We start from the raw sequence: 25,371 nt of genomic DNA, 5'->3' as shown, positions 1-25,371 counted from the left end.
GAGGAAACAAAAAATAACCGAGTCTGTAACGGCTTCCACGCTGCCTTATGCCTCGAGCATTTCCGTGATTTCACAGCAGAAAAATAGTGAAAAGAATGATGACAGCCCTGACAACAGCTTTGACAAGATTCAAACTAATATGGAAGCTCAAACTATTAAGATTAATGATGAGGAAGATTCGGTGGATGATTCCGAAGATTTGTTTGAAGGTTCGGATGAAAACTGCCACGAAAATGAGCAGCCGTCACCTCCACCTTTGCATCCAAAGCCCTCATTTATCAATAATCAACCCAGTGAAAGCCCAGTTAACGAGGGATTGCAGGACCGAAAAGAAGTCTTTCTCACCACACGGTTCAAACAAACTGACTACCCGCCTCGTACAAGTAAGAGAAAAGCTAAGAATGCAGTCGAAATTGCAGTAAAACCAAAAGAAGCAAAAACTGACAAGAAAAACATTGTTATTCAGAGTACCAATCGCGAAAGGGATACAGAAATGCATTGTCTGTTTTGTAAGTACCCAATGGAATCGGAGAGAGAAATGGCATTCCATAGATTTGTGTGCGAGCACAAAGACGACGTTTTCCCGGACGAAACTTTCAGTTATCGGGAAACTGGTGCTGACAACTATTACTTGTGCATAAAATGCCTTGGTCTTTGTTGTCAGTCGCAACATCCACAGTTCAAAAAACACGTGGAAAAAGAAAGCGGCGCTTGGTCAGAAGAGTTTTATATGATCATAAAATTGGATAGAAAAAGTGAAGCTCCGAAAATAAAGTCAAATGTCGAAATAATTGAGAAGTGCGCAACATCAAACACTGATCAGCTCCAGGTCTCAACCTCAAGTGCCCCATACTGCGTGCCAGAAATAACTGATGATAACTTGACATATTGTAGCGCATGCAATAGTAAGGGTTTAAGTCGTCCAAATAAACTGAGAGTTCACCTTGAAAACGTGCACCGCGTTGATAAAAAATATCTCTCGATTATTACCAGGGTCATGCTCTTGGAAAACAGCAATCGGCGAGATAAAACCAATGAAAAAAAGTACGTTTGTCTGAATGAAGATTGTCAAATCATGTATGGTAGAAGAGGTGATCATACATACAAACATGTTAAAGAAGGAAGACTTGTTCGAACACTGTCTGATCTACCCGAACACATAACAAAGGAGGTAGAAAAGCGAGTAATTGCCGAGGAAGAAATCAAAACTCCCCATGGAGCAATTGATTTTGCATCACATCTGACAGAATTCAAGAAATTTGTTATATTAGAGTGGCAAAGAAATGAACACAATGTTATCAGCCCGGAAAACGTCGACTTAGTTTGTAGTCGAGTAAAGGATTGTCTTGTGCTAACGGAAGGTTTGACCAAAGTGTACAAGATTACAGAATGGCTGAACCAATATAAAACAGTGAGAGCCGAAATCACGATGCAAAATTGGTTAAAACACCTCCAGAGATTCGTTGACTTCTTGCTAACCAGAATCGAGTACGGCAGCAAAAACCCCTATCTCGATGTAGTTGTCATTGAGAAAGAGATAGCAAAGAGAATTAAGGCCCTCAACAGATCAAAAGCGATCCGAAACAATATTTTCATCGATGGCGAAGGAGAACAGTTACCAGATAGAGCTACCTTGTCGATATGGGCGGGTGCAATACAGGATTATTTGGAGGAAAAATTATTGACAGCATTTCGGAATCTGACTACCGGGTAGTGCAATATAACTTCTAAGCACTGTTGATTATGTATTCAGGATTAAGCGCTGGAACGATCATCAAAATCAAGAGGAACTATTTGCAAGGAGTGTACTTTGATGAAGAATACCAGGTGTATGGCATGAAATTGATCCCTCTTGAAGTAGCGGAGCTTCGCATGGGCTCTGGACAAAGAAAGGATTAATCTTATTGCAAAAAAAGTCGGGCGCACACACAAGAACTTCAAATTTTCTGGCGAAAAACAGTAACTCTGACCCAAATGCTTAAAGACATTCTGGACAAGTATTTAGATCTGAGAACCAAATTGGAGCATGATCATGACGAGTACCTATTCTGTCCTCTTTCATTGAAGAATCCATCAGACACAACTCCTAAACGTCATGAAGAACTATTGGAAATGATCCGAAAAACAGCACGCCACTGTGAATTTCAATGGAGACAAATTCAGAAAGGATATAAGCACGCAATTTGCCTTAACACTTCAGGATGCAAATGCTATGGAAGCTATTTACGAACAAATGGGTCATTCCACTACGGTTGCCAGAAACAACTACGAAATTGACCGGAAGCAGTTTAAATCCAGTGCGTTCACAAGCTTGCTTTTGGCACGCGATCTGAACCGAGGAGTGTTAACAAATGCAGGTGCCGCAAGCTCGAATGAAATTGAGAACAGAGACCCACATTCAGACCCGGAAAGCGACGATGATTACCAAGCTGAACAAGGCAAGGAAATCGAGGTTGACGAAAAAAAACATTGACAATCAAGTTGAAGTAAGAGATAGAGGGAAAAGCCACACAGCTAAGTTGCAAGGGTATCCGACAGCAGAAGAAATCGCAGAGTTCATTGTGCACAGAAAGAAGAGGAGCACAGCGAAAAATATGATGAAATATGAATACAATGTTCATCTATATCTGGCGGAAATTTTCCTCAAGGATAAAAGAGGAAACCTTGCAAGTAGAAGTGCTATCTTACGGAACCCAATACGATTCAAAATGGATCTCGATCATGCCCGAGATATATTCGAACGTATCGATACGTGGACTTCAGAAGGAGCAGATAAATTCTGGTTGAAACAAGCGCATGTCAGTGACGATGAATAATGCCAGCGACCGAAAATTTTGAGTCGAAAAAAAAACTTTGTTATAGATGGTTAATTGTTTGATGCAGAAGCGAACTGACTGAAAATTGTTTGTTTACTTTGCAATAATTTGTGTGCCCTTTCGCGTATTATTGTTATTTTATTTTTTTAACTGCAGTGAATTGATAACAGGTTTGAACCTAGGACATCGCCTGAACCCATGCTTGAAATTGATTTATACGACGTGATTGTGTGAAGTAAATTTGACAACCTTTTGCGTGTTTTCTCTGCTTTTTTTGCTAATTGGGTAATTTTCAACTTGAAAAATGATTAAAATTGCGTTCATTTAGGATATAACTAATTTAACACATATTTTGGTAAAATTGTTCTCAAAAAGTAACCTTTAATGTTGGTTTTGGTTTTTTTGGGGATTAATTTTACATAAAATTGATCAAAGGGACTTTTCCGATACTAAGGGGACTTTTCGGGGTGCTTAGGGAACTTTTCCGGTGCGGGGTCTTTTTCGGGGGACTTTTCCGTTAATTAAATCCCCCGGCTCAGGGGACTTGTCCGTGTGGTAAGTAACGGAAAAGTCCCCTACAGCAGGACCCTAACCCTAACCCTAACCCTGCTCAGGGGGACTTTTCCGTTACTGCGTCCCCTTGGCTCTGAAAAAAGATCTCAGAGTTGGGGATAGTACCTTCCTGTTACCGGAGAGGTTCAGCGACCTCAGAATCGAATCCCCAGTCTATTTACAGTTGATTCAAATCAAGTCCGGTCCAAAAAACTAAATTTAAAGTTTTTTACGAGCTTTTTTTGACTTTGGTTCAGTGACCGGGGGACTTTTCCGTTGAATTTTTTAACGTGTCAAATTGACCCAAATTTTAGTTTTATTGTATAATTTTATTGTTTTTGGAAAGCCCTGACCATTTTCTTTCCGTAGACACCAAAAAATCTGAAATCGGATCATTTTAAGATACTAACCCTAACTGCTTTATAGTTAAGACTTTTCAGTTTTTTGTTGGGGTTAGAACCGGTTGGGGTTAGTGTCACTAATCCTCGAAAAATTATCCGATTCGAAAAAAAGATAGCTCGTTGGAAAACCCTATAACAGGGCTTTCCAACGATACTATATAATCAACATTTCAAAAATCTCCTTATCCCCAAGTTCGTAAGGGTCGGGTCAGTAGATACGTGTTGAAAAAGTAACTCGACAATCTAGTAGACTTGAAAAGTGCAACTTCGGTTTTTGTTGTTCCTTAATTGTAATTTTTGGCATGTATGGGTACTTTTACGCAGGAAACACGATTCCGAAGTCGTTTTTAACAATTTCTAATTTTTTGGGTCAATTTTGGCACTTTGTTTTTTCGGAAACCGCTCAGGGGACTTTTCCGTTTTGTATTGATTTTTTCATCTTTTTTTGTTTTTTAACGATGTTGTAGCCTCAATGTCATGTTTGGGCTCTAAACCTGAGTTAATTACCTTTCCAACGATGTATCATACAATGGATAAAAAAATTTTTTTTTTGATCAAAATTTAAAAAAAAATAAAAATTTCGAGTTAGGGTTAGGGTTAGTCCAGTTTTTTGGACAATCAATGGTTCCAGTTTGTTGTCATGCATAATAGAAGCCTTATGAGGGTTCAAAGCTATGGCAGGGTGTATGAAGTAACGTTTTGGATTATTACTGATAATCGAAATAGCGCCACCAGGTCATTTTCGCCCACTTTATTTGTGAACTCTTCTGACTGTTTCATGAAGCAAACTCAATTTTTTTAGTAACTTGAAGACCACAGTCACCTTAAAATGGCGCCATTGTTACAATTCCAACAACTATGACCACGAAAAACATTGATTGGCTATCCACAGTTGTTGAAGTTTTTTAAACAAGCTATTTTTGATGTCAAACGCTTGTTGCAAAAGTTGGGGTTAAGCTTTTTTTAATATTTTTTTTCAATTTTTTTCTTTATTTCAGGTGTTTCTTATGGTTTCAAACAAGTTATAATGCTACAATATGATGTTTCAGAGTGAGCAGGGTCAATATACCGTTTTTGATAAAAGAATGTAGTCACAATACCTGCATGAAAGTTGAAAAATCAACAAAAAACATTTTTTTGAATTTTTTTTGAAAATATTAGTCCAGTTACCAAGTTCTGAGCAAATAAATCATCGTTTAATTTCGTATTTAAAGTGTTCCCTGTCGGCACAAAAGTACTCTTCTTAGTATGAGACAGTAAAATGAAAGTTTTATGAGAAAAAAAAAATGTTTAACCAAAGTTGATTTCACATGATTTTTTTTTTAATTTATAAAGTGAATACTAATTTCGATTTAGATAAACAATTTTCCCCATATAACTTTGTTTTTTTTTGTCTGCAACGAAGCTCATTGACGCTATTGTGGTCTCAGATTACCAATAAACTCAAAAAAAGACCTATATAGAGATCCAGAGGAAGAAAACTGATCAAAAATGGGTTTTTAAGAAGAAATCGAGTAATTTTGTGATTTCTGAGCCATTCTAAAAAAACTTTCCTCTTAAAACGACGTTGTTGTTGTCTGAATGTAAGCTCAAGGACTCTTTCTGGCCCTGACAAGTCTGATAAGCACATATATGGTTCTATATTGAAGCTCAAACAAAAACAATTTTCATAAATTTAGGTTTCTTAAGGAGAAAGCCAGTTACCAAGTTCTGAGCAAATAAATCATCGTTAAATTTCGTATTTAAAGTGTTCCCTGTCGGCACAAGAGTACTCTTCTTAGTATCAGACAGTAAAATAAAAGTTTTATGGGAGAAAAAAATGTTTAACCAAAGTTCATTACACTTGTTTTTTTTTTAATTTATAAAGTGAATACTAACTTCGATTTAGATAAACAATTTTCCCCATATAACTTTGCTTTTTTGTCTGCAACGAAGCTCATTGACGCTCTTGTGGTCTCATCAGATAACCAATCAACTCAAAAAAAGACCTATATAGAGATCCAGAGGAAGAAAACTGATCAAAAATGGGTTTTTATGAAGAAATCGAGTAATTTTGTGATTTTTGAGCCATTCTAAAAAAACGTTCCTCTTAAAACGACGTTTTTATTGTCTGAATGTACGCTCATTGACTCTTCCCGGCCCTGACAAGTCTGATAAGCACATATATGGTTCTATATTGAAGCTCAAACAAAAACAATTTTCATAAATTTAGTTTTCTTAAGGAGAAAGCCATTTACCAAGTTCTGAGCAATTAAATCATCGTTTAATTTCGTATTTAAAGTTTTCCCTGTCGGCACAAAAGTACTCGTCTTAGTATCAGTCAGTAAAGTTAAAGTCTTATGAGAGAAAAAAATGTTTAACCAAAGTTCATTACACTTGTTTTTTTTTAATTTATAAAGTGAATACTAACTTCGATTTAGATTAACAATTTTCCCTAAGTAACTTTGATATTTTTGTCTGCAACGAAGCTCACTGACGCTATTGTGGTCTCAAGTTACCAATAAACTCAAAAAAAGACATATATAGAGATCCAGAGGAAGAAAACCGATCAAAAATGGGTTTTCAAAAAGAAATAGAAAATTTTGTGATTTTTGAGCCATTCGAAAAACCTTTCCTCTTAAAACTACGTTTTTATTGTCTGAATGTACGCTCAATGACTCTTCCCGGCCCTGACAAGTCTGATAAGCACATATATGGTTCTATATTGAAGCTCAAACAAAAACAATTTTCATAAATTTAGGTTTCTTAAGGAGAAAGCCATTTACCAAGTTCTGAGCAAATAAATCATCGTTTAATTTCGTATTTTAAGTGTTCCATGTCGGCACAAAAGTACTCTTCTTAGTATCAGACAGTAAAATGAAAGTCTTATGAGAGAAAAAAAAATGTTTAACCAAAGTTCATTACACTTGTTTTTTTTTTAATTTATAAAGTGAATACTAATTTCGATTTAGATAAACAATTTTCCCCATATAACTTTGCTTTTTTTGTCTGCAACGAAGCTCATTGACGTTATTGTGGTCTCAGATTACCAATAAACTCAAAAAAAGACCTATATAGAGATTTAGAGGAAGAAAACCGATCAAAAATGGGTTTTCAATAAGAAATCGAAAACTTTGTGCTTTTTGAGCCATTCGAAAAAACCTTTCCTCTTAAAACGACGTTTTTATTGTCTGAATGTACGCTCAATGACTCTTCCCGGCCCTGACAAGTCTGATAAGCACATATATGGTTCTATATTGAAGCTCAAACAAAAACAATTTTCATAAATTTAGGTTTCTTAAGGAGAAAGCCATTTACCAAGTTCTGAGCAAATAAATCATCGTTTAATTTCGTATTTTAAGTGTTCCATGTCGGCACAAAAGTACTTTTCTTAGTATCAGACAGTAAAATGAAAGTCTTATGAGAGAAAAAAAAATGTTTAACCAAAGTTCATTACACTTGTTTTTTTTTTAATTTATAAAGTGAATACTAATTTCGATTTAGATAAACAATTTTCCCTAAATAACTTTGATATTTTTGTCTGCAACGAAGCTCACTGACGCTATTGTGGTCTCAAGTTACCAATAAACTCAAAAAAAGACATATATAGAGATCCAGAGGAAGAAAACCGATCAAAAATGGGTTTTCAAAAAGAAATCGAAAATTTTGTGATTTTTGAGCCATTCGAAAAAACCTTTCCTCTTAAAACTACGTTTTTATTGTCTGAATGTACGCTCAATGATTCTTCCCGGCCCTGACAAGTCTGATAAGCACATATATGGTTCTATATTGAAGCTCAAACAAAAACAATTTTCATAAATTTAGGTTTCTTAAGGAGAAAGCCATTTACCAAGTTCTGAGCAAATAAATCATCGTTTAATTTCGTATTTTAAGTGTTCCATGTCGGCACAAAAGTACTCTTCTTAATATCAGACAGTAAAATGAAAGTCTTATGAGAGAAAAAAAAATGTTTAACCAAAGTTCATTACACTTGTTTTTTTTTTAATTTATAAAGTGAATACTAATTTCGATTTAGATAAACAATTTCCCCCATATAACTTTGCTTTTTTTGTCTGCAACGAAGCTCATTGACGTTATTGTGGTCTCAGATTACCAATAAACTCAAAAAAAGACCTATATAGAGATTTAGAGGAAGAAAACCGATCAAAAATGGGTTTTCAATAAGAAATCGAAAACTTTGTGCTTTTTGAGCCATTCGAAAAAACCTTTCCTCTTAAAACGACGTTTTTATTGTCTGAATGTACGCTCAATGACTCTTCCCGGCCCTGACAAGTCTGATAAGCACATATATGGTTCTATATTGAAACTCAAACAAAAACAATTTTCATAAATTTAGGTTTCTTAAGGAGAAAGCCATTTACCAAAATCTGAGCAAATAAATCATCGTTTAATTTCGTATTTAAAGTGTTCCCTGTCGGCACAAGAGTACTCTTCTTAGTATCAGACAGTAAAATAAAAGTTTTATGGGAGAAAAAAATGTTTAACCAAAGTTCATTACACTTGTTTTTTTTTAAATTTATAAAGTGAATACTAACTTCGATTTAGATAAACAATTTTCTCTATATAACTTTGATATTTCTGTCTGCCACAAAGCTCATTGACGCTATTGTGGTCTCAGATTACCAATAAACTCAAAAAAAGACCTATATAGAGATCCAGAGGAAGAAAACTGATCAAAAATGGGTTTTTAAGAAGAAATCGAGTAATTTTGAGATTTTTGAGCCATTCTAAAAAAACTTTCCTCTTAAAACGACGTTGTTGTTGTCTGAATGTAAGCTCAAGGACTCTTTCTGGCCCTGACAAGTCTGATAAGCACATATATGGTTCTATATTGAAGCTCAAACAAAAACAATTTTCATAAATTTAGGTTTCTTAAGGAGAAAGCCATTTACCAAGTTCTGAGCAAATAAATCATCGTAAATTTCGTATTTAAAGTGTTCCCCGTCGGCACAAGAGTACTCTTCTTAGTATCAGACAGTAAAATAAAAGTTTTATGGGAGAAAAAAATGTTTAACCAAAGTTCATTACACTTGTTTTTTTTTTAATTTATAAAGTGAATACTAACTTCGATTTAGATAAACAATTTTCCCCATATAACTTTGCTTTTTTGTCTGCAACGAAGCTCATTGACGCTCTTGTGGTCTCATCAGATAACCAATCAACTCAAAAAAAGACCTATATAGAGATCCAGAGGAAGAAAACTGATCAAAAATGGGTTTTTATGAAGAAATCGAGTAATTTTGTGATTTTAGAGCCATTCTAAAAAAACGTTCCTCTTAAAACGACGTTTTTATTGTCTGAATGTACGCTCATTGACTCTTCCCGGCCCTGACAAGTCTGATAAGCACATATATGGTTCTATATTGAAGCTCAAACAAAAACAATTTTCATAAATTTAGGTTTCTTAAGGAGAAAGCCATTTACCAAGTTCTGAGCAATTAAATCATCGTTTAATTTCGTATTTAAAGTGTTCCCTGTCGGCACAAAAGTACTCTTCTTAGTATCAGTCAGTAAAGTTAAAGTCTTATGAGAGAAAAAAATGTTTAACCAAAGTTCATTACACTTGTTTTTTTTTTAATTTATAAAGTGAATACTAACTTCGATTTAGATAAACAATTTTCCCTATATAACTTTGATATTTTTGTCTGCAACGACGCTCACTGACGCTATTGTGGTCTCAAGTTACCAATAAACTCAAAAAAAGACATATAGAGATCCAGAGGAAGAAAACCGATCAAAAATGGGTTTTCAATAAGAAATCGAAAATTTTGTGATTTTTGAGCCATTCGAAAAAACCTTTCCTCTTAAAACGACGTTTTTATTGTCTGAATGTACGCTCAATGACTCTTCCCGGCCCTGACAAGTCTGATAAGCACATATATGGTTCTATATTGAAGCTCAAACAAAAACAATTTTCATAAATTTAGGTTTCTTAAGGAGAAAGCCATTTACCAAGTTCTGAGCAAATAAATCATCGTTTAATTTCGTATTTAAAGTGTTCCATGTCGGCACAAAAGTACTCTTCTTAGTATCAGACAGTAAAATGAAAGTCTTATGAGAGAAAAAAATGTTTAACCAAAGTTCATTACACTTGTTTTTTTTTAAATTTATAAAGTGAATACTAATTTCGATTTAGATAAACAATTTTCCCCATATAACTTTGCTTTTTTTGTCTGCAACGAAGCTCATTGACGTTATTGTGGTCTCAGATTACCAATAAACTCAAAAAAAGACCTATATAGAGATCCAGAGGAAGAAAACCGATCAAAAATGGGTTTTCAATAAGAAATCGAAAACTTTGTGATTTTTGAGCCATTCGAAAAAACCTTTCCTCTTAAAACGACGTTTTTATTGTCTGAATTTACGCTCAATGACTCTTCCCGGCCCTGGCAAGTCTGATAAGCACATATATGGTTCTATATTGAAGCTCAAACAAAAACCATTTTCATAAATTTAGGTTTCTTAAGGAGAAAGCCTTTTACCAAAATCTGAGCAAATAAATCATCGTTTAATTTCCTATTTAAAGTGTTCCCTGTCGGCACAAAAATACTCTTCTTAGTATCAGACAGTAAAATGAAAGTCTTATGAGAGAAAAAAAAATGTTTAACCAAACTTCATTACACTTGTGTTTTTTTATTAATTTATAAAATGAATACTAACTTCGATTTAGATAAACAATTTTCTCTTTATAACTTTGATATTTCTGTCTGCCACGAAGCTCATTGACCCTATTTTGGTCTCAGATTACCGATAACTTCAAAAAAGGACACATATAGGGATCCAGAGGAATAAAAACTGATCAGAAAATGGGTTTATAAGAAGAAATCGAGTAATTTTGTGATTTTTGAGCCATTCTAAACAAACTTTCCTCTTAAAACGACGTTGTTATTGTCTGAATGTACGCTCATTGACTCTTCCCGGCCCTGACAAGTCTGACAAGCACATATATGGTTCTATATTGAAGCTCAAACAAAAACAATTTTCATAAATTTAGGTTTCTTAAGGAGAAAGCCATTTACCAAGTTCTGAGCAAATAAATCATCGTTTAATTTCGTATTTAAAGTGTTCCCTGTCGGCACAAAAGTACTCTTCTTAGTATCAGACAGTAAAATGAAAGCTTATGAGAGAAAAAAATGTTTAACCAAAGTTCATTACACTTGTTTTTTTTTTTAATTTATAAAGTGAATACTAACTTCGATTTAGATAAACAATTTTCCCTATACAACTTTGATATTTTTGTCTGCAACGAAGCTCACTGACGCTATTGTGGTCTCAAATTACTAATAAACTCAAAAAAAGACCTATATAGATATCCAGAGGAAGAAAACTGATCAAAAAATGGGTTTTCAATAAGAAATCGAGTAATTTTGTGATTTTTGAGCCTTTCGAAAAAAACTTTCATCTTAAAACGACGTTTTTATTGTCTGAATGTACGATCAATGACTCTTCCCGGCCCTGACAAGTCTGATAAGCACATATATGGTTCTATATTGAAGCTCAAACAAGACAATTTTCATAAAATTAGGTTTCTTAAGGAGAAAGCCAGTTACCAAGTTCTGAGCAAATAAATCATCGTTTAATTTCGTATTTTAAGTGTTCCATGTCGGCACAAAAGTACTCTTCTTAGTATCAGACAGTAAAATGAAAGTCTTATGAGAGAAAAAAAAAATGTTTAACCAAAGTTCATTACACTTGTTTTTTTTTTAATTTATAAAGTGAATACTAATTTCGATTTAGATAAACAATTTTCCCCATATAACTTTGCTTTTTTGTCTGCAACGAAGCTCATTGACGCTCTTGTGGTCTCATCAGATAACCAATCAACTCAAAAAAAGACCTATATAGAGATCCAGAGGAAGAAAACTGATCAAAAATGGGTTTTTATGAAGAAATCGAGTAATTTTGTGATTTTAGAGCCATTCTAAAAAAACGTTCCTCTTAAAACGACGTTTTTATTGTCTGAGCAGTTTTATAGCCCTAACTTTATTCTTTTTCAGAGAACTAAATGATGTTTTCTAAACATTACACATCAAGCCTGATTTTTTAAAGAAAAAGTTGGGGAAATTTAGCGAATGAAAAAAAAAAGTTATAGAGGAAAAACAGGTAAAAAACTGCGTTTTTTCAAAAAAGTGCAACTACAGGAAGCCAGATCTCAACAACGCATTCGAAATTTGATCTAAATTTGTTTTTAAAAGGTGACTCGTAAGTAGGACTAGAGTTGATTCTTCAATAACTTTTCGCTAAAAGCTCATTTTCATACCGAAAAATTAGTTTTTATCGCAATCAGAGGGTGAAAAAATTGAGCAAAAAAATGGGTAATTTTTTTTTAATGGAAAATTTTAGATTATTTTAGTCTTTTTCAGAGAACTAAATGATGTTTTCTAAACATAACACATCAAGCCTGATTTTTTAAAGAAAAAATTAGGGAAATTTAACGAGTGAAAAAAAAGTTATAGAGGAAAAACAGGTAAAAAACTGCGTTTTTTCAAAAAAGTGCAACTACAGGGAGACAGATCTCAACAACCCAAACGAAATTTGACAAAATTTTTCTTCCAGAAGCTTGATCTTAAGTAGGATCAACTTCGATTCAACATTAACTTTTCTTAGAAATTTCGTCTTCACGTCGAAAAAGAGATTTTAAATTTTTTCAAATGCTTGTATAATAGCCTCAATTTTGGCTGATGTTTTACTCCAGTTATTTAAATTTTTTTCAATTTTTAAAAATTTTTAAATCTTCTAGTTTTTTTCCTTGTGAGGCCTATGCTATTTGCTACTATTTGAATTGTTTTTTTTAGCCAAAACCTATATCACAAAAAAAGTTATCAGCCCATTTTGTGTCTGAAACAGCGTTTTTTCAAAATTTGGTACTTTCCTTACCCAAAATCTCAGCGAAAAAACAAAATTTTTGACCCAAAAACTCTTTAAACGCTTAGGACAAGACTGAGACTTGTTATCAAGTCTTGTCACTTTAGGCAAAAAAATAACGTCTTCATGTCAAAAAACTGATTTTAGTGATTTTCTGATGATCAAATTTGGCCCTCAAAAAGTGAAATTTTTAAATTTTACTAGCGTACCCGTTCCGGTTGAGCTCTGGGGTATATATATCAAGCAAGTTTCACTTTCCCCATAAATCACATTTTGAATCAGATTAAAAATTTTTGAGGTCATTAGGCCTACTGTTCACCGTGCCGAATTATTAGGCAAAAATGGAAAATTGAATTACTTAGCGAAAAATTATCCAATTTAGCTCTAGTCTTTACCGCTGCGTAGCCTAAGATGTGTTCTAGTTATCTAAAAGGGTTTCGGTACGTTCCGGGGGGTAGCGCTAAGTTTTTTTTTGTTTTTAAAAAAAATCGCGATTTTTCAAAATCGCGTTTTTTTACAAGTTTGAAGCATCATAACTCATTGAGTTTTGCTTCAAACAACACCAAAATTGGTGTCCATGTTGTCCAACTATTGGAAAACGTTCAAATATAAGAACAAAAGCTGAATAGTAATATCTGATCTAAAAATTGCTTCCAAAAATTGGTCAGAATTCGAAAACTCGATTTTTTTGCAATTTTTGAGGACCTCTAACTCAACAAATATTTGAGATATCTCAACAATTTTGATATCAAATGTTGAACATAGCCGGGTCAACAGTGTGACGAAGTTTCAATGGAAACCAAAAGTTTTAAAAAAAGTTAGAGGTCCTCAAACTTGCACCAAAATCGATTTTTTCGATTTTTTTAGCTTTTTTGAAGCTTGATAACTCATCGAAAATTCTTTCAAATGACACAAAAATTTGTGTGCGTGTTTTCACAATGTAGTACTAGACGTGGTTATAAGGAAAACAGCTGAATAGATTTTTTCGAGCCAAAATTCACTTTCAAAAATTTGCTGAAAATCGAAAATATCGTTTTTTGGCAATTTTTGAGGACGTCTAACTCACTGAAAAAAAAAGATATCTCAATGATTTTTGTGTCAAATCTTACCCAATCTCAGTTTTGAGCGGTGACGAATTTTCAGCACAATTCAAAAATCAGAAAAGAAGTTAGAGGTCATCAAACTTGCAACAAAATCAGTTTTCAATTTTTTCTGAGTTTTTTTTGCAAATTTTGAGGACCTCTAACTCAAAGACCTTCTGAGATATCAAAAAGATTTTGATATCAACTCTTATACATAAAAAAGGCTCTATTGTGACATAATTTCAACAAAATTCAATTATTAGAAAAAAGTTACAGGTCCTCAAATTTGTAGCAAAATAAACAGTTTTCGAAAATTGTCATCTTTTTGTCAAATTTTGAAGACCTATAACTCAAAAACTACTCAATAAAAATTTATAAATTTTTGATATGTTGTCAATATAGCAACGTTCTATCGTTTGAACGTTTAAGAAGCAAAAATTTCAAAAAAGAAAAAATTTCGTTAGAGGTCCACAAAACTTGCAAAAAAAAATTGATTGAAAAAAAAAAATTGAAAAAAAAAATTGATAACAAATAAAGATTTAAGAAAGTATCAGCTTACAGGTTTCTGAGTGTAGATATTTTGTTGTTGGGTTTTTTTCTCGTAAAATCAAATTGAGTGCTTAATTGTTGATTTTAGACCTGAGAATTTTTTCAATGTGAGGGTCCGGTATGTTGTGCGCATGACCAGGTTCTTCTATGAATTCTGTTCTACGAACACGTAGGTTCTAGTTTACAGGTTTCTGAGTGTAGATATGATGTCAGATTTGCTATGAAGATACTTTACCAAACTAAAAATATTGATCGGGTCTTTTTTCTTCAGGGAAGAAAAATGAAGAGAATAGACCGAATGCATTTGGAGCGAAAATTTGATAATTACTCGGTGGAAGATTGGTTGGATAAGGATAATTGGGAAGGTTTGATACCATTGGAAATCGAAGATGAAGTGGGAAAAGGGAAAGGTTTGATTGCAAGAAGGAAGTTTCAAGTGAATGAAACAATTGGTTTTTACCGGGGAAAAAGACTCACAGAAGCTGAGTATATGAAAAAACACCAAGTTGGAGACAATGAGTATATTTTCGTAAACAAAGAAAACAAACTGTATATCGACGCCACGGAAGATGAAAATTGTCTGGCTCGATATATTAACGACTCGAACAATGAGAAACCAAATGCGAGGACGAAAATTTACACCGATCGTTCGGGTAGAAAACATATCCAGATAGTTTGTTGTCGGGAGATCGATGTTGGGGATGAGATTCATTACGATTATAAAGGGGAGTACATGCCGTGGAGGAAACAAAAAATAACCGAGTCTGTAACGGCTTCCACGCTGCCTTATGCCTCGAGCATTTCCGTGATTTCACAGCAGAAAAATAGTGAAAAGAATGATGACAGCCCTGACAACAGCTTTGACGAGATTCAAACAAATATGGAAGCTGAAAATATTGGCATTAGCGATGAGGAAGATTCGGTGGATGCTTCTGAAGATTTGTTTAAGGAATCGGATGAAAATTGCCAAGATAATGAGCCGACGTCACCTCCACCTTTGCATCCAAAGCCCTCCATTATCAACAGTGAAGGAGACCGAAAAGAAATCTTTCTCACAACAAGGTTCAAACAAACTGACTACCCGCCTCTTACAAGTAAAAGAAAAGCTAACAATGCAGTAGAAATTGCAGTAAAACAAAAGGAGGCAAAAATTGACAAGAAAACCATTGTTTTTCAGAGTACCAATCGCGAAAGGGAAACAGAAATGCATTGTCTGTTTTGTAAGTACCCAATGGAATCGGAGAGAGAAATGGCATTCCATAGATTTGTGTGCGAGCACAAAAAAGACGTTTTCCCGGACGAAACTTTCAGTTATCGGGAAACTGGTGCTGACAAGTACTACTTGTGCATAAAATGCCTTGGTCTTTGTTGTCAGTCGCAACATCCACAGTTCAGAAAACACGTCGAAAAAGAAAGCGGCGCTTGGTCAGAAGAGTTTTATATGATCATAAAATTGGATAGAGAAAGTGAAGCTCCAAAAATAAAGTCAAATGTCGAAATAATTGAGAAGTGCGCAACATCAAACACTGATCAGCTCCAGGTCTCAACCTCAAGTGCCCCATACAGCGTGCGAGAAATAACTGATGATACCTTGACATATTGTAGCGCATGCAAGAGTAATGGTTTAAGTCGTCCAAACAAATTGAGAGCTCACCTTGAAAACGTGCACCGCGTTGATAAAAAATATCTCTCCATTATTATCAGGGTTATGCTCTTGGAAAACAGCAATCGGCGAGATAAAACCAATGAAAAAAATTACGTCTGTCTGCATGAAGATTGTCTTATCATGTTTGGTAGAAGAGGTGATCATACATACAACCATGTTAAAGAACAAAGACTTGTCCGAACACTGTCTTATCTACCCGAATACATAACAAAGGAGTTAGAAAAGCGAGTATTGGCCGAGGAGGAAATCAAAACTCCCCATGTAAAAATTGATTTTGCATTACATCTGACAGAAATCAAGAAATCTGCAGTATTAGAAAGGCACAGAAATGAACACGATGTTATAACCCCGGAAAACGTCGACTTGATTTGTAGTCGAGTCAAGGATTGTCTTGTGCTAACGGAAGGTTTGACCAAAGTGTACATGACTACAGAATGGATGAACCAATATAAAAGGGCGAGAGCCGAAAGCAGCACGATGTAAAATTGGTTGAAACATCTTCAGAGATTCGTTGAATTCTTGTTAACCAGAATCGAGTACGGCAGCAAAAACCCCTATCTCGATGTAGTTGTCATTGAGAAAGAGATAGCAAAGAGAATTAAGGCCCTCAACAGATCAAAAGCGATCCGAAACAATATTTTCATCGATGGCGAAGGAGAACAGTTACCAGATAGAGCTACCTTGTCGATATGGGCGGGTGCAATACAGGATTATTTGGAGGAAAAATTATTGACAGCATTTCGGAATCTGACTACCGGGTAGTGCAATATAACTTCTAAGCACTGTTGATTATGTATTCAGGATTAAGCGCTGGAACGATCATCAAAATCAAGAGGAACTATTTGCAAGGAGTGTACTTTGATGAAGAATACCAGGTGTATGGCATGAAATTGATCCCTCTTGAAGTAGCGGAGCTTCGCATGGGCTCTGGACAAAGAAAGGATTAATCTTATTGCAAAAAAAGTCGGGCGCACACACAAGAACTTCAAATTTTCTGGCAAAAAACAGTAACTCTGACCCAAATGCTTAAAGACATTCTGGACAAGTATTTAGATCTGAGAACCAAATTGGAGCATGATCATGACGAGTACCTATTCTGTCCTCTTTCATTGAAGAATCCATCAGACACAACTCCTAAACGTCATGAAGAACTATTGGAAATGATCCGAAAAACAGCACGCCACTGTGAATTTCAATGGAGACAAATTCAGAAAGGATATAAGCACGCAATTTGCCTTAACACTTCAGGATGCAAATGCTATGGAAGCTATTTACGAACAAATGGGTCATTCCACTACGGTTGCCAGAAACAACTACGAAATTGACCGGAAGCAGTTTAAATCCAGTGCGTTCACAAGCTTGCTTTTGGCACGCGATCTGAACCGAGGAGTGTTAACAAATGCAGGTGCCGCAAGCTCGAATGAAATTGAGAACAGAGACCCACATTCAGACCCGGAAAGCGACGATGATTACCAAGCTGAACAAGGCAAGGAAATCGAGGTTGACGAAAAAAACATTGACAATCAAGTTGAAGTAAGAGATAGAGGGAAAAGCCACACAGCTAAGTTGCAAGGGTATCCGACAGCAGAAGAAATCGCAGAGTTCATTGTGCACAGAAAGAAGAGGAGCACAGCGAAAAATATGATGAAATATGAATACGATGTTCATCTATATCTGGCGGAAATTTTCCTCAAGGATAAAAGAGGAAACCTTGCAAGTAGAAGAGGTGCTATCTTACGGAACCCAATACGATTCAAAATGGATCTCGATCATGCCCGAGATATATTCGAACGTATCGATACGTGGACTTCAGAAGGAGCAGATAAATTCTGGTTGAAACAAGCGCATGTCAGTGACGATGAATAATGCCAGTGACCGAAAACTTTGAGTCGAAAAAAAACTTTGTTATAGATGGTTAATTGCTTGATGCAGAAGCGAACTGGCTGAAAATTGTTTGTTGACTTTGCAATAATTTGTGTGCCCTTTCGCGTATTATTGTTATTTTATTTTTTTAACTGCAGTGAATTGATAACAGGTTTGAACCTAGGACATCGCCTGAACCCATGCTTGAAATTGATTTATACGACGTGATTGTGTGAAGTAAATTTGACAACCTTTTGCGTGTTTTCTCTGCTTTTTTTGCTAATTGGGTAATTTTCAACTTGAAAAATGATTAAAATTGCGTTCATTTAGGATATAACTAATTTAACACATATTTTGGTAAAATTGTTCTCAAAAAGTAACCTTTAATGTTGGTTTTGGTTTTTTTTGGGGATTAATTTTACATAAAATTGATCAAAGGGACTTTTCCGATACTAAGGGGACTTTTCGGGGTGCTTAGGGAACTTTTCCGGTACCGGGGTCTTTTTCGGGGGACTTTTCCGTTATTTAAATCCCCCGGCTCAGGGGACTTGTCCGTGTGGTAAGTAACGGAAAAGTCCCCTACAGCAGGACCCTAACCCTAACGCGACCTCAAAACTCAAAGTCAATTTCTGAATCAATTTATGAGAGGAAAAATATGCTATCAATCTCCGAGATCAAAAATGAGAAGGAAAAATTTTGGCTCAAGTCAATTTCTGAAAATGGCCCTACTCAAAAATTGTGCTGGCTAGGCCACTAACCCTAACCCTAACAATCTAAGCGTTCGCTACTCGGTAACTCCGCGTTCAATTTGATTTTGTTTGTAAAGGCTCTGTTGCATTTTCCCTCACATTTGAATTTCAGTTTTGAAACACAATATTAATGTTGTCGTGTAGCTATGAAACTTCGTGTGTTTAACAAAGTAACAACTGTGAAGAGATTTGTTGATACTCTACATCGCAATATCAACCATTTAGCTAGTAAAAACACGCAAAACATAATGAAAATATAAAAATCGAAAGGTGGGGGAGTCGTAATTAATCTTAATTTTCGTTCAAATTTCCGCTATCCGTGAATAAAATCCATTTAAGCCATCCATGTATTCGGATTTGTGACAATTGCAAATTAGCATCAATTTTTGCCTTATGACATGCATTATCCTACTTTCTGACAATATAGTGAGATATTTTATGACATAATAGTTCTGATCATGTCATCGAACTTGACCATGCCATCACTGTCCTCCAGTGACCCGAGGATACTCTCAGCCTCCTCCTCACTCAATCGCTCTCCTAACTTGGTCAGGATGTGTTTCAGTTCTATGCTGGAGATACGTCCGTTGCCATCCTTGTCGAACACTTTGAAGCCCTCGTGGAAGTCAGTGGCGGCGCTACTCGAGACACCTAAATTCATTCACATTTTCGACTCTTTTCCGAACAATCACTCCCCCCACCCCCTCCCTACACATTTGAAATTCAATTTTTAAGTTGAGATAATCTAACAAAGTTTTGTATGGTTGTATGGTGAACAACTTAACAATTGTGAACACATTTATTCATCATATCTTGCAGGGGGCGGATCTAGGATTTTCTCGAGGGGGGGGGGCGGATTTTCAAAAAAATTTTGAAAATTTTTACGACCTTTTTAGATCGACCAAACTGATTTTCCGAGCTCTCCTAAAGCACTTAAAAAGAGGCTGTTTCGGTCCTTTTTGGGCACTTTTAGGAAAATTTCGACAATAAAATGCTTTTTTTTGGCGCGCGCTCTCCCTCAAAATTAGTATATATTGGCGCCCAAGGCGCCTTAAGAAAAAATTTAGGTTCGGTCGACCAAAAATGGATTTCCTAAAAAGTAACAAAGGGGGGACCCTTTGAGTCGGCAGGGGGTCGAAATCCTGAAAAAAGCATCCCCCTCTAAATCCGCTCCTGATATCTTGCATCGTAACAACATTTTAAACTAAGAGGAAAACAGAATTGGCTCTGAGTAAAAGACATTCATTTTTTTGCTGAGAAAGGTTGCTTCAGTATCAAACCAAGAACACAGATGATAGTTGCCCTAGAACCACCAACCTTTTGGCAGACAGGTGAAACCATTCGGCGAATCACCTATGACTAATTTACGCGAGTTAAAAACGATTTCGTAAAATAACCAGCGTTATGTAATAACAAAAAGAAAACACAAGACAAATTATTTCTTGAAGTTTTCTTCTGCTTCAGTTTTTCAATTAATTTTGAATTCTTGGCTCCAGGAAAGAGGTGAATGGAGCTTCAAAACAAGTTTCTAGAACTGAAACTAAGTTCATTGTAACTTAATTAAAAGATTTTCGATCTAATCGCTCGCTTCAATTGCTCTAAATTGAATTAAAAAGCAAAACTTTCAAATCTGTTTTTCTCGATACAAAACCTTTTTTACAACCATTGAATCGCGCCTGATGGGGATTTAAGGTGGCCTCGTATAACATTCGACCCTATCTGAAGTTCTTTTGCGGTATCTGATTTTGCGAAAAAAAAGGTAAATGTTGAAATGGAACCGTTGAAGTTCCTATACTAAAACAGCTTTTGAAATGCCTCAGTAAAACACTGTTTTCATTTTGACATGGTAATACACGATCCAATCATGCACATGTTAACTTTTGTAATGATTGGTTGAAACATATTTGTTACAGAAATGAAGTTATGAAAAAAAAAACAAGACAGCAACAAAACTCGCTTCAAATAATTTTCTATCCAAAAACTCGAAACCCGATTAAACAAATTAAATCGCCCATCCAAGTAAATAAATTAACCTTTGTCCCGCAGAGCCATATACATGGGCACAAACTGCTCAAACGTAATCCGTCTTGTTGGGTCCTGTCTGAATCCAGACACCCGATCCACGTCATACTCTGTCGGGTTCAAACCCAGTGCCCTGGCTAACGGGCCCACACTTTTCGCCTCTACTCTCCCATCTCCTAGTCTGTCGAATAAATGAAACGAGTCTCGGAAGTCTGCCATCTGGTCATCTCCTAACGAAGCCATCTTGGAAGGCATAGTCAGTTTCTTCTGTTCCTTTACTGGTAAGGCAACGGGGTATTTTTTATTATACGCCGCCTGTATTTGATCATTATAAGGCTTAAATTAACTTAAAATCACTATTTTTTATTTGAGTTCAAACACAGTCAAAAACTGCTGCAAATCAGAAGCATATAGACATTTTTAACGTCTTTAACCTTTATCTGGAAGGCGTATAACAAAAAAAAAACGTCTCACCGAATTTACGAGTTGTAAAATTACTAAGCCAAATACTTGTTCAAAAGTTTTTGTTCTTACTTCTGTGCACTGGATAACTGAACGTAAATTGAAAACCAGCAAGAAATTTTGCAGCAAAGACAAAGGGCGCAGATTTCTCTGAAATAATAAATAATGAGTTATTAACCAATCCAGTCACTGTTTTTTTCGACGGTCAATTAAGTTTGCGTGATGATTGAAATAGTTGAAACGAATTTAAATTGCATAGTTCCTTATTCTCATTTAGAAACAAAAGAAAAATTTGCATAACTAATCAATTTATAAAACTACTATTACTTTATAGCCAAATATACTACTGAACTTAAATCAAAAACTAAGCCCGCAATATGAACTCAACTTCATCTGAAGTATTCAACGCAATTGGAAGCACCGATTAACAAAAAAAAACAACAGACATTTGGAAAGGTGTTACTGAACTCCGGTAAGACGCAAAACTTTTGAAAATTTTCTCTGGACAACTTTTTCAAGCAAAAACTAACTACTTCAATGATTGTCTTCCCTACGTTAAGTAACACCTAAAAAATAATGCTGATATTTTTTACTTCAACTAGTTGTATGTTTGCCCTCATATAACGACAACTAATCAGTTCATGTTCCAGCCATCGGGCCTTTGTTGCGATAGCCCTCAGCAACCGTCGCGTATATTCCTCCTTTGGTCAAAGCAAAGTTTGACTTTCTGTACAGATTATCAGGTATAGCGGACACTAAACTAGACGTTGAATTTTCATCGGGAATGATTGGTTGTCCCACTTTTAACAACTTACCCTCGTCGTCCACAAGCACGAATGTTTCGTAACACGGAGGGCACCAAACCAGTTTGAAAGCGATTCTTGAATTAAATTGAGCATGAGCAACGTCATTCGGAGGTACTGAATCGCATCCATTGGTGCATGTCGACCAGCTACCACCCTCGCCAAGATCAGGCACTGAGGCTTTCTTGATGTGATCGCCCAGAAAATTTTTTCGTGAGATCTTCTTCACTAATCCATTCTCGTTGCTGTTGGACTGCACATCCTCAAGCATAGTAGTCAAGTCACAGTGATTATCGTCATTAAAAGCGTGACTTGTACTTCGATCTTCTAAGAGACCCCCACACCATAGCAAAGTTGATCTTATTTCTTTCCAGTGTCTATTCATGAGAGAACTAGAGGGAAGAGATTTCAATCTACGATGGACCTCCAGCATTCGATGACACGCCGTCCCAGGATACTTAGTGTCCCGAATGACGCCATTGACAATTGTGTGTGCGTAGGGATAAACTGCTTTGATGTCCCCGGGCATTCTAGCAGCGATTTTCGTCAAACTCTATTTTTGAAAAAACTCAATTAAAAAATCTTGTTTCAAACTACTCTGAAATAACATAACTCCTCGAAAGTAATGAAACCCCGCAAACATTGTGGAAATAGAGCAAACCAAAAAAAAACAGACAGGCCAGCAAACAATGAAAAACGTTTGTTCACTTAAAATTTTACCGCATACGATTTTTATATACGTTTTAGCCTAATTGTTGTGGTAAACTTATTAAAAATATGTGTTATGATTGATGTTTGTGTGCCAGTCATTCATATTTAAAAGTTTGACCTTGAGCTGAACGTTTGTCAACTGGCAAAACTGTACAGAAAAATGAGCATGGTTGACAAATTGTATATGGAATTGACAGCGGATTGTCATGGTGTGACGTCAATTAGATGAATAACCTCATTAGAAATAAATAGCTTGCTTAGCTGATTTGAGTGATCAGAGCGCTTCCAGCAAGCGAATGAGCTTGTGACGTCCATAAGCATGGACGTTTTTCCTGGAGCGTTACAGACTGAGCAGAAGATTGGAGGTTGGCGAGTACCGCCGGAAAATTAAGGGTGTTTGAAGTACAGCGAAGGACATCATAGGCATGGTAGTTCGAAGCACATGGTGGAATCTAGCTCGGCACCATACTGTTGTTGTTGTTGTTGTGGTGGTGGATTTTCGCAATGCGAAGGGATTTCTCCCCAATTCTGATCATGTGTGGTAATTCATTCTGCAGTTGTTGCATAGACAATAAAAGGTCCATGAACAGGCATTGTTCTCTTGATAATGTTGTACAAAATAGCTCCACATATGATCTAATAATCTAGCCTTGAGTCCTTCGGGGTTATTGAAATCAATATTCACATCAGAAATATTTGCTCTCATGCACGCACCACTGTAACAGCAAATACCCCACATACATGGTGGCTTAGCATGCGAGGACCCAACAAGTGTTGATTGATCAACTGTTCTCCTAGCCTTATTTGGTGCTCTTCTTCTAACCCATCAAATGGTAATCAGAAGGTCAAAAGTATCATAGTAACCGAGGTTACAGTCATGAGTCCCTTCATCATGTATTCCAGTCAAAATCCTTGGAATTTTTTAGATATGGAAGTGATAATGAAAAAAGAAGATGACAAGTGTTAAGTCCTTTTCAATTAAAATCGATACGGGTTACGTTTCTTCAATAAGAACACGCAACTCGACACGAGATAATATAATATACAAGTGTTACAAGTGTGACATTCGACCAGAATGTGCCAAAATGCAATCTCTGCAATTTAGTCATTTTTAGCAGCGAGCCTTCCGAGTTGGTAATTTTGGAGGATTAAGAACGTTATTTGAACGATTGAACAAAACGTGAAGGTTGAAGGATTCGGAAATTCCTAAATTTTAAATTTTCGAAGTGATTAAGTATCATTTCTGAGAAACGTCAGAAACGGCCATTTTTGGCAGAAAAGCTGAAAAGCAACAGAACAACATTAGCTGCGATTGCGAGAAGTGCGGAAATTGTGATAAAAAACGACCACAAATCACGGAGGTGACAGAGAACGTTCCGAGTTGCAACTATTGTGTCGCTACAATAGTTGCAAGGCCGTTGCAGACAACGGTGAAGGGTGGAAGACAGCCTTCCGGATTACGGAGAAATCAAGATTAACATACTTGATTCAGTGGATTCAAGAATCCGGAAGGGTTTCGGGACTGAAACTTTTATCCTGTTATATAAACTTTTAGCTTCTTGTCATGTCCTGAATTGAATTTAATTAACAACTGGATTCATTTTGATAAGGATGAGAAGCTAGGAGTTGGGGAAAAGGGTTGATCCATCTTCGATGGAGATGATGATTTTTATCTACTGAACAAAAACAATAATAATTCAATAAGTAGTAGCCCTGTTTTTAGGAGTGACCTCGTGGTCTGGGGATACTGAGACCCAGCCATGAGCTCACTATTTCTGCATGTAATTAAGTTAATTTGAGTGTTTTGACCGAAGCCGAAAGCAGTAACGTTTTTGTCGACCCGATGTTAGAAAAGACCACCGAAAGTACTGGCTTGGTAGAGACGGTGAAAAGCATATAAAGCTCTGTTTAGACGTTAGCCAGTCGTCTTAGGACTTAGTTTTATTTTCCGTCGATATGTATCTTCCGGGCGAATCTTACATACATGTTTTTATGGCGCTCCTGGGTGTTATTATTTTTTAACATCATGACCAGCAGAACCGTTAACGAGCACTCCGCGCCGAGCGGATGCTCATATTAACGCCCTTAATAGGCCTAAACCGCCGGGGCGGAAGCGTAGTTCGGAACGCGGAAGCCTTCCGGATTACCGTGAATAGCTTTTTAACTTAGTTAAGACCGAAAATTCACGAATCAGGAAGGGTGGGGGGATCGGCCATTCCCTCGTTCCCTGAGAGGTTTGTGACCAAAAACAATTGAAGATATATATAAAACCAAACAAAAAGTAGTATAGTACCCAAGAAAAACAAAAAACATAAAAAATAACCAAAAACAGAAAAAAGTTAAAAATCAGTAGAAATCATCCCCCCAGACAAGATGTGATCCGACCCCCCGTTGTTGTTGATAGATATATTGTTGTTAGAGGCATTTATATCAGTCAGGATCGTTACGATCAATTTTGTAGCCTGTTTGTGAGGCTTGTACTGTAGGGTTATTTGAGCATTTAAGCACGTTAATGATAAATTGCGCTCAATCCGGAAGGGTCTTGGGAGAAGACTGATCCGGCAAGCAGTACAAGGAGCAACAAGAAGGCGCTCAACGACAACAACAATCGACTGTTGGGTATCGTTAACAAGTTTTGTATCCCTTTTGGTACAAAAAGTAAGATAGTAATCTGTGGGGGGCTCGACAGTGCTGCACTGTAGTGACCCTTCACCGAACTGCGAATATCCGAGTTAAGCACCTTAATTCGGATATTAAACAAACCCGGAGGGGTATAGTATTACTAATATTATTACTAATTTACAAAACCGGGGGCTCCCAATCCGGAGGG

At 36.1% G+C, this 25,371-nt stretch overlaps 3 protein-coding genes across 3 annotated transcripts in view; all 3 read right to left on the bottom strand.

Annotated features, from left to right (window-relative positions):
* LOC134855657 (uncharacterized) overlaps window positions 1-25,371 on the bottom strand; it is a 505,026-nt gene that overhangs the window by 283,689 nt on the left and 195,966 nt on the right. The window lies entirely within an intron of this gene.
* Window positions 18,648-21,173, bottom strand: LOC134855659 (myosin-2 essential light chain-like). The gene is made up of 3 exons (XM_063872229.1): window positions 21,040-21,173; window positions 20,577-20,843; window positions 18,648-19,194 (listed from the first exon to the last, which is right to left on the bottom strand). The coding sequence occupies exons 2-3, from the start codon at window positions 20,818-20,820 to the stop codon at window positions 18,980-18,982; spliced, it is 459 nt and encodes a 152-aa protein (XP_063728299.1). The 5' UTR covers window positions 20,821-20,843; window positions 21,040-21,173; the 3' UTR covers window positions 18,648-18,979.
* On the bottom strand, window positions 21,667-22,359 carry LOC134855032 (uncharacterized). Its single transcript, XM_063871412.1, has one exon. It carries the CDS (start codon window positions 22,357-22,359, stop codon window positions 21,667-21,669), a length of 693 nt encoding a protein of 230 aa, XP_063727482.1.

This window comes from Symsagittifera roscoffensis, chromosome 10 (assembly GCF_963678635.1).
Source record: "Symsagittifera roscoffensis chromosome 10, txSymRosc1.1, whole genome shotgun sequence".
Lineage (NCBI taxonomy): Eukaryota > Metazoa > Xenacoelomorpha > Acoela > Convolutidae > Symsagittifera > Symsagittifera roscoffensis.
Note: the sequence above shows the minus strand (reverse complement) of the source record. Positions and strands in the feature narration are given on the sequence as shown.

Coding starts and splice junctions, on each gene's coding strand:
- LOC134855032 (XM_063871412.1), bottom strand. CDS start 22,359: ATGCCCGGGGACATCAAAGCAGTTTATCCCTACGCACACACAATTGTC.
- LOC134855659 (XM_063872229.1), bottom strand. CDS start 20,820: ATGCCTTCCAAGATGGCTTCGTTAGGAGATGACCAGATGGCAGACTTC. Junction 19,195..20,576: donor TATGGCTCTGCGGGACAAAG/GTTAATTTATTT, acceptor GAATGAATTTAG/GTGTCTCGAGTAGCGCCGCC.